This window comes from Pongo pygmaeus, chromosome 3, assembly GCF_028885625.2.
Source record: "Pongo pygmaeus isolate AG05252 chromosome 3, NHGRI_mPonPyg2-v2.0_pri, whole genome shotgun sequence".
Classification (NCBI taxonomy): domain Eukaryota; kingdom Metazoa; phylum Chordata; class Mammalia; order Primates; family Hominidae; genus Pongo; species Pongo pygmaeus.
In genome coordinates this window covers 87,270,654-87,280,738 of record NC_072376.2, presented here as the reverse complement: position 1 = coordinate 87,280,738, position 10,085 = coordinate 87,270,654, and the positions used below count along the sequence as shown (strand labels likewise).

General features: G+C 39.3%; 1 protein-coding gene across 3 annotated transcripts in view; it reads right to left on the bottom strand.

Annotated features, from left to right (window-relative positions):
- Window positions 1-1,755: 1,755 nt before the first annotated feature.
- The window catches only part of PARM1 (prostate androgen-regulated mucin-like protein 1), a 119,223-nt gene continuing 110,893 nt past the window's right edge, over window positions 1,756-10,085 (bottom strand). For all 3 annotated transcript variants that reach the window (XM_054485123.2, XM_054485122.2, XM_054485124.2), the window contains one exon: window positions 1,756-5,716. In XM_054485123.2, the coding sequence (XP_054341098.1) occupies window positions 5,632-5,716 (85 nt within the window). In that variant the 3' untranslated portion in view covers window positions 1,756-5,631. The remainder of the gene's footprint in view (window positions 5,717-10,085) is intronic.

Here is a 10,085-nt window from a genome sequence, read left to right as displayed (position 1 = left end):
TCAATATGTGGATGAATAAATTTAATATTCTGGAACTTCAGTTTCCCCATCTATAAAATGGAGATAATGTAATGACCGCTAAAGCAGATGCAAGGATTACACTAGATAATGCTCACAGACACCCAAGTTCCCTAAAGAATATTATACGTCTGTTTTTGTAGTAATTATTGTATATCTTGCTTAGTATAAAAACTCAGTATATTTCTTGACTCAAACTGATCAATGGTGTTTTGGTGCAGTAAATGTAGTCTACATCTGCCAAAGACTAGGTCCTTTAAAGGAAGGGCTCATGCCTCTTATAGGTTTTTCCCAACATGATCAGTGCTTTTAAAGGTCATTTATGATTCAGTGCTTTCTGACAGAAGTCAAAATATAGTCAGCTATTGGAGAGTGCTATTGAATTTTGGGGGAGTAAAGAATAGGGTTTTTAGTTGCTTTTGTCCCCACGAAATGCTCCTCGAGAAATGACCAAATAATTAATGGAAAGGGCCTGTTTCATGCTCAGTCCTCATTCCCTACCTTGACTCTTCCCAGTCAATCCTCCATGCTATGTCACTGGGAGCCGAGTAACTAAACTTAGAAATCTGACCAAGTAACTAAACCTATTAAACCTGACCTCAAGTTTATATCCGTCATCTAATCAACAAGTTCTAGTTTGCAGGTGATTCATTCCTTTCCTATGGAACAAAATGAATGGGTTTTGCTGCTGCTCTTTTCTTTGGAATCAGAATCATCTTTAGTTTGCTTTTGGGCGTTGAAATTATATTTTGGATGACTGAAATTGCCTGCTATTTAACTGTCAGATAAGGATGAGTATGCTGAATTTAATTTTTAAAGGGGAGTGTAGCAAATGTCAAATGTATTACTAATGCCAATATGCTTTAATATGACTTGATTATGTATTGCTATCAACTCATTGAATCAAAATGTTTGTTTTTACATCTATTTTCTAAGGTCCAGAGTATATTTGAGAGTAAAATCACTGCTTGAAAAGTTTCTTCATTTCTCTGATGGCCAGTGATGGTGAGCATTTTTTCATGTGTTTTTTGGCTGCATAAATGTCTTCTTTTGAGAAGTGTCTGTTCATGTCCTTCGCCCACTTTTTGATGGGGTTGTTTGTTTTTTTCTTGTAAATTTGTTGGAGTTCATTGTAGATTCTGGATATTAGCCCTTTGTCAGATGAGTAGGTTGCGAAAATTTTCTCCCATTTTGTAGGTTGCCTGTTCACTCTGATGGTAGTTTCCTTTGCTGTGCAGAAGCTCTTTAGTTTAATTAGATCCCATTTGTCAATTTTGGCTTTTGTTGCCATTGCTTTTGGTGTTTTAGACATGAAGTCCTTGCCCATGCCTATGTCCTGAATGGTAATGCCTAGGTTTTCTTCTAGGGTTTTTATGGTTTTAGGTCTTATGTAACTTACCTGCACATTGCGCACATGTACCATAAAACCTAAAGTATAATAATAATAATAATAATAATAATAATAATAAAAGAAAAAAATAAATAAAAGAAATATACAAAAAAAAAAAAAAAAGAAAAGTTTCTTCAATTCTTGAAAAGTTTCTTCAATTCTGACATTCTTCAATTCTGTTTCAAGGTCAGAGAGACCTTTCTGCTATGCAGAAAATATTTACTGGTGTGGGATACATTTTCTTTAAGAACAAGTCAAAACTACTTAATATGAGTTGTGTTGAGCATATCAATCAAGTGGTTTGAATAACAAAATATATCAAAATGTGAATCACCCACAGCCAGATGGAAGCTTTTATCAACTTTAATTGATATAATTATAATTGGTATGCAATATGTCTTACAACAAATGTGGATACAATGACATCAAATATCAAAGAATTTTCTCATCTTTCCATCTTTAAATGACTTCAGCTAACTTACTCCGAGAGAAAAATCTGGCATTGATCTCTTGGTTAGCATTATTACCAATATCAACGAGCACTATTAAAATCAAAGTTGAAATGGTACATTCATTTGCCAAAAAAAAAAAAAAAGGGGTTAAAGGCAAAGAAGGTGAATCAACGTGCAAATTAGCATCTGGCCCAATTGCAAAATTCATTTCCTGGATGTGAGGGATTGAACCATGCACACTTGCAAGCAAGATGAAGGGCAAACAGATGACATCAAATCAAAATTAACCCCACAAAGAATTCAGAAGACCTCAGATGGTAAAGGCCAGAGGTCTACGTCTACTGCTGTTAGTGCTCAGGTATCCATCCTGTTTTCCCTAATCTCCTGATTCTGATCCAAGAGTCTTTGAGACCTATGTCCTAGGCCATCCTTTCATCTAGAAATGGAAACCATGGCTGTGACCCCAGGCATGGTCAACCCTGCAGTGATTCAGCTGCACAAAGGGGTAGTCCAGAGCTTAGATAGCTGTCTGATGTGGCTAGGACACAACTGTCATTTTATGGAATAAGTTAAAACAACACATTAGTATCATAACAAACAAGAAACTAAGATCACTTATATATCTATGTAATAGTTAAACTGTCTATAAGTATTTTTCTCCAGAAACTGAAAATACCATAGACATAATTTTATTAATCCTCACAACACATCTGTGAGGTAGTATGGGGTGAGGTCAATATGAAAGCATCACCCCCATTTTAGAAATGAAGACACAGACGTGCAGGGAGGGCAGGAGGTTCCATTGGGGCCACAGGAAAAGAAAACAAAGTTGAATCCTGCTCTTTCATCATCTGCAGTCGATGGCCGAGAAGAGGCGGCTTGCCTCCCTCCTGCTTTACATTCTCTCTAAAGTGTTATGATTAGACCTATCCACGGATAGGATGTGGTTGTTTAGACCCACTGGAGCCATTTCCCTTAGGTAGACCTGAACAGGTGCTCTCCCTGAGGTCAAAGACGTCAATTTTCGGCATATATTTCAGATGTGTGTGTGTGTGTGTGTGTGCGTGTGTGTGTGTGTTATAAGTAACATTTGTAGAATATAGTTGCTAAAATCTTTTGGCCAATTCAAAATCAGAAAAGATACATTTGGCAAAATAAGGTTCAACCCTTAAATATTTTATACTCACATAAGATAAGAAGTGTTAGAATTGTTATGAGAAACTGTCACCTTGCTGAATATATCTGCTCTAGGCCCATATCTCTGTCTTTGCCATGCACACTTGAAAGCCAATAAGAGCAACAGACCCATTATGCACCTTTGAACAATAGCAGCCTTTCGGTAAGAAAAAAAAAATGCCTGCTTGAGTTCACGGTTTATAGAAGGCCATGGTTCTTAGGAAGAGGCTGGTCCCTTGCCCCAGGATTTATGCCAGAGGCAGCATTCAGAAGTGCACCTCTCCAAAGGTGTTTCACGTTGTGTCAAAATGTTTTTGGCCGATGGAGAAAGAAACATATGGAATGTCCTGTTTTTATCTGCTTTTCCTTTGCCAAACTGAAAGCCCTGTGATGGGGGTGGGGAAAGAGAGACAGTTACTCAAGCCAAGCACAGCCAGAAGGGGCGCCCTTGGTCATTTGCTGCCCTTTTTTTCTGAGAAGGTCCACTTTTTTAGTTGTTGTTTTCAATATTCAGAGATATCACGATTCCAGTAAGCCCCCTCCTCATTACCCACTCTGGTTGTAAAATACTTCTGGGGCTTGCTCATTCTCTGTCCGCACTTAGAGAATTTAGGAATAATTTTTTTCAGAATTACTCCAGTGTGTGGGTTGGCAGGTTGTAGAAAGTGGCACTGCCCCTACTGTCTCTGAGACCAGAGGGATTTTCAGTGCTTTACCGGACCACAGCCAGAGACAGGACGAGCCGGGGTCAAGTTTCTGTAAACTAAACAGTCATGGCAGCAAGGTCCAACTTTGGAAACAAAAGTTCATTTTCAGGTTCTTTATGACACTGCAGGACAATATAACACATTTTGAAGTCGGACTCAATGTTTGTTTTCTACTACATGAAATCAGGACATAAGATGCTGCTTGCTAATATCAGCTGTTACAAGAAGACAGAGTTGTAGCCATGAAATAAAGCTCTCTAGGAAGCACACAGAAATAAAAAGGTCACCATGCATACCAAGAACAACCCATCAGCCAATAAACTAAACACTTTGGAGACAAAAACTTAACACATCATTTCATTTTGTTAAAAATAAAACGTATCACTAATCTGTGAGTGTCTTGTTCTGTCACAGTGGGCATTGTGATAAATCAGGGCTTCTCAATCTCAGCACTACTGATATTTTGGGGTGGATGATTCTTTGCTGTTGTAGGTTGTGCTGTGCATGGTAGAGTGTTTGGCAGCATTCCTGGCCTCTAGTAGCACCCCCAAGTCATGACAATGAAAAGTGTCACCAGACATTTTTGAATGTCCCTAGGGTGGAGGCAGGGGGCAAAATCACCTCCTGGCTGAGAATGATTGCAATACACGGATACCTACAAAGAGGAAAAATTCTTTCTCAAAATTTGTTGTGCAGAATTTTAAGACTATACCCAGGGTTGCTCATTTATTAAAGGGAAGAATTAGTAAGGTAAGTGTGTGGCAAGAATAAATGGATTAATCATAGTCTGTTTCCTATGAAAATGCCTTGTTGAGTAATTGCAGATAGACTAGTGCCTCTTTTTTGTTTTGTTTTGTTTTTAAACAGTTTATAGCCATTATCCAACAGACAGTAAAGCAGTGGACCAGTTGCTGTGTGGGTATAAAGCAAACAGTCTCTGGGCTCTTCCAAGCTGTGGATATCTCTGGCCATTATCGATAGCTGATTCTCACTTGTCTTAATGAAGTACTCAGTGCAGGTTAGCCTCCTCCTCCCCCGTCAGCTTCTCTTCCACTTCCCCACACCGTACATGCCTCTCCCTGTCTCTCTATAACTCAGCTCATCTCATAGCCTTTTTCTTTGGAAATGCAACTCTGCTGATCACTTGTGGGCTGGGATCCCAGCTGCCTTTTGAACAGAGCAGACATCCTTTACAGAGACAGGTGGCCTGGAGGGGAGAACAGGTAGGGGCACACTGAGATCCCACAGCAACCTGAGAGATTCTGCCCCGTGACCTGCTGGCCTCCTCCAGGACACTTCCTATTTTCATCTTTCATTAATTAGGCAGCTAAGAAGCTGCTTTCCAGCTTGTAGAGCCAAGCAGGCAGCATCCTGTCAGAAACAACCAGATAAACAGAGATTAAAAAGGAATCTGAGAAAACCCTGCTCTCTCCCATGCAGGGTGAAATCCTCGTAGAGCTCATTTCCTTTCCCCTCATTAATACTTAATGTAATTTCCTAAATAGAAGTTTAAGAAATAACACAAATGAAATGTTCCCCTGAAAGTAACCCCTGACAAAACAACCCAAATCCTCCTCCTCGGTCCTTCTCAAAGTGGGTCCTGCAGTGGGGAGAGAAGCCTTCACCATGGTGGTCTGGCTTGGCTGGTGCAAGGCTGGCCCACTTCAGCTGCAAATCAGCCTCCACTCACCTTTAAAGAATGGTTCTTTTTGTACCAGAAAGGGGAAGTTGTAGCAGCCAGAGGAGAGGGAGGAAAACAAAAACAACCATACCAACAAAACAGGGCTTAAGATTGTCGTTCAATGCGCATCAGGTACTTATTAATTCTACTGGATAAGCACTTATAAATAAAGAACAGTTAATCCTCATCCCAGGCCATATTCCGTTGTTAGGAGTCATCGTACAGAGGGTTGTTGTAGTTTCCCCAGGACCCGTAGTCATGGTCGTCCAAAAGCCTTCCATAGGAGGAATGCCTGGTGGAGAAACAGAAGAGGGTTATGATTACTTGGAAAAGTTGCCCATCTGAGGACAGCGTAATGCCCTGCACTGAACTGGGGATGCTTATGGGGCCAGGGAGAGGGAAAGGTGTGATGCTGTCACTAGGACAACAGACCCACCCACTGTGGAGGCTCCGGTCTACCAAACACCCTGTCAGTGACAACTCTTCCTGCTAGGATCCTGACTGGCATGTTTTGTTGGGATCATCAGAGTCCTTGTTGTCTTCTGGATCCCAAGTGCTGGGGAAGGAACAAGAGGCCCCATTTCCATAGTAATTTAATAAGAAGAGATGGGAAAGGGAAGCTTGCATTCCTAACATTCGGACTTAGGTTCTGGGCTTAATTTTCCCTGAAATAATGGTGACACGACCACAACCACTGTTGCTATCACCACCTCTCCTGACATTTATATTGTCTTATAATTTATAAAGTGCTTCTGTATTTAGTTTTTACTTGACCCTCAAAATAAGGCCATGGGGCAGGTATAGTTTATACTTATTTCTCTGACAAGGAAAATGGGGCTCAGAGATGTTAATTGAAGTGCCCAAAGTCATCCAACTGAGCTGTCAGCCAAATCCCCATCTCCATTATCTAAATCCAGCACTTAGAGCACAAGTTCTCAGAGTCTCATTAGCACCTTAGTTGAATGGCAATATGGGTTAAGCAGAATTTGGTGGATAATTAATTGTGAGACCCTCTTGCATAATTAATAATATATCTATAAGAAATGAAATCAGATTGTTATCACTCCTCTGTTCAAAACCTTTGAATGGAACCTCATCTCAGAGTAAAAGCCAAATCATTAAAATGCCTTGCAAAGCCCTATGGCGTCTTGCCCCAGCTACTTTTCTAAGCATACCAGCCCCTATTATAGGACTCTTGCTCCCTCTGCTATAACCATACTAGTCTCCTTCTCTTCACTCTCATGCCTGACACACCTTTGCCTCAGGGCCTTTGCACTGACTGTTTCCTTGGCTTGGAACAATTGTCCTCCAGGTCTCCACACAGCTCATTCTCTCATTTCCTTCAAGTCTTCGCTCAAGTGTCACCCTCTAAGTGAGGCCTTCCTTAACAACTTGATATGGTTTCGGCTGTGTCCCCACCCAAATCTCATCTTGAATTGCAACTCCCACAGTTCCCACATGTTGTGGGAGGAACCCTGTGGGAGGTGATCAAATTATGGGGGCGGGTCTTTCCTGTGCTGTTCTCATGATAGTGAATGAGTCTCATGAGATCCGATGGTTCTATAAGGGGGAGTTTCCCTGAACAAGCTTTCTTTTTTATTGCCTGCTGCCATCCACATAAGATGTGACTTGTGCCTCCTTGCCTTCTGCCATGATTTTGAGGCTTCCCCAGCCACATGGAACTGTAAATCCAATTAAACCTCTTTCTTTTGTAAATTGCTCAGTCTCGGGTATGTTTATCAGAAGTGTGAAAATGGACTAAAGCACAATTCAATTTAAGTTTTCAACCCCCACTCCAGACTCCCAGCTTAATATTTCTCATAGTATTCCTCACCTTCTAACATACTATATAATTTACTTGTTATTGCTTCTCTTCCAGAACTAGACTGTAACCTCCATGCAGGTATGGATTATTTGCCTGCTGTGTTTATTCTTAGCTCTAACTCCAGCACCCAGAAGAATATCTGACACACAGTAAGTCCTCAATACGTGTTTATGAAAGAAACAGTGATTGGAAAAACTAAATCCAGAGATCCCCCCAAAACTGATCTGTTCATAAGACGGGAGCTTCCTGGAAAGGAATATGGTCATTTTAAGACTAAAAATAATGGCAGGATTAGAAGAGCATCACAAAATGAGCATTTGTTACCTCTAAGGCTCATGCTAGCATATGAATTATTATACCTTGCCACTGGAAATCATGTATGCTAGATACAGTACAAAAAATGACCACTCCCACTAATTTTTATCTCAGCTAGATGTGAAAATTAAACAAAATGAAAACATGATTCGAAGGTGCAAAAAGCATTTGATATATCTGTTGCTAAAATAATTGCTATTGCAATTTTGAAGCTTATTTACATCTGCCAGGTATTTGCAAAAAGACAATTTTTTTTCTTTTTTTTTTTTTTGCAAAGAACTAGACCTTTGCTGTGCTGGTTTCAAACTCTTAGCCTTCAAAATTCTGATTTATGTCCTGAAGGCTGATTCAGCTGACCTAATCTATGTACTGAAAACCTGAAGATCTTCCACAATTTGCTTTCCCTAAAGGCTCACATTTATTTCTGTGGGTATGGGAATGAAAGAGACCATAAATAGAAACCCAGAAACACCACTGCTTCTTTGATCTATAGAAATAAGGGAGGTAGTTTTGGTAAACAAAGGTCATGGGCTGTCTATGGCCAACACTCTCCCCAAATGTGAAATTTCCAGTTCCAATCAAATCCTTTAACAGGATGGTTGAGAAATGGAAGCTGTAGAATGAACAAGTTAAAACCCGGTAACTAAAGCCCTGGAGCTCTGCCTAAATTTCAGCATAACTTACTGCTACAAGCCTGGCAAAATATACTCAATAAACATGCTCCTTTATTGATAGGGTACTCCTGCTTCACCTTGTATGGTAATTGAACTTCTCACAGAATTTTTATCTCTATCATATATTTTTATTCCCATAAAATGTGAGTTTGGTCAATAAATGTATGTCTTTGAATAAGTTTTTAACCCCCTGTTTCTTCATCTATAAAATGGAGAAACTTTAAAAAAAATTGCTTTATGGTTGTTAGGAGGATTAAATAAGGTAATGAATATAAAAGGCCTGCCACATAGTAAATGTGCAATGAATGTTGGCCAATATTGTTTTTAAATTTTTAATATAATAAATCTTATACAAGCACATGGTGAATCTGCCAAATAGTAAAAAATGTCATTGAATGAAAAGTGAACCTCCTCCCACTAGGAACTCTTGAAACTATACCCCAGGCATGGTTATAAAACCAGTTTCTTATGTGATTGTTATTGTATTTGAATTTTTAAAGTTTATTAGTATGTTGGAATGGGGGTTAGAGGATTGAAAATCTTCTGGCTGTCAGGTTTACTGGCTATGGTTATTTTAGGCAAGACTATTTGGTTAATGCTATATCTGAATCTCCTATATTGTAAGACACACCTCCTATACAAACACTAGTAAAATAAAGGAAAAAGACTGGCCTTTACTTTCTGTTTTTTTTTTTCCTTCCCATTAAAGAAACAGTGAGTTGAGTAAAATGCTGATAAGTGAGGAAAGATATACAAGAGTTATGGATGAACCAAAATTGGGAATGTACTGAACCCATAGGGCTTATTTACCACATTAACGAGCTTAAACAGGAAAAATTGGGTGTACTGGGATTCCAGCCAGGTTTGGACAAATTGGATAGTATTGTAGTAAGAGTAAGACAAACACATTTTTTGTACGTGTGATAAGAGGACAATAATTAGTGAGCATGTTAAACTTTCTCTCTAGGTCAGAACCTCTTAAATCATGGCACATTTTGGATGGAAACGGGGAGGTTTTCAGATTGGTATTTGCATAGTGTATGAGGTTAAAAAAAAAAAGACAATCAGAAACCAAAAAACAAAGCAACTCCCATTCCCAAGATAAGTAAAGTGGGACCCAAGGAATTTAGGCGACTTTGTCAATGTTATTTAACGGTAGTGCTGCTAATGAAACCAAGGTCTCTTTGCTTGCTTTATAAGGCAATATTGCTTCATCTAATTTCAACCTGAACAGCAATGGGGATGAATGATGTCATTGTGAGGTCAAAGCAATTTTATTTACTAAAAGTCTTAATAAAGACTGGCACTGATTCAATATAGCCATGTTTTCTCTTTGCTGTGTCTTGGCTCCGCTTAGATGGTAAACTTCTTGAGGGCAGACTATGTTCTACTTTTCTTCTAACTACCTGAAACACCTAATATGTTGCTGTTGATATAATGGTCATTTTATAAATATTTGATGATAACTGCTTATATCCAGCAGCATAAATAGCGTATATGGAGGGTCTATGGGGTTTGGCTAATACTAGCTAGGATTAATATGGCCCATGGAAATTCACTGTATAGTATAATTGGAAAAATGAAAACATCCCATAAGGAATATTGATGGTCAAAGTCACTGTTTTGACTTTAAACATAGGAAGGGAAAAGAGAATTATGGCTGGACTAGCATGCGATGATGTGGCTTTAAGGCCCTTAGCACAGTGCTCACAGCCCCTGTTAATCAATGGCACTGTGCTTATTGTCATTGTGATTCTACTGTATCATATGGTGCAGTAAGCAAATTAAAACCCGAGGGGGGAAAATGAAGAACGATTTCTTTTAAACTCTTCCCTCATTGCTCTCTT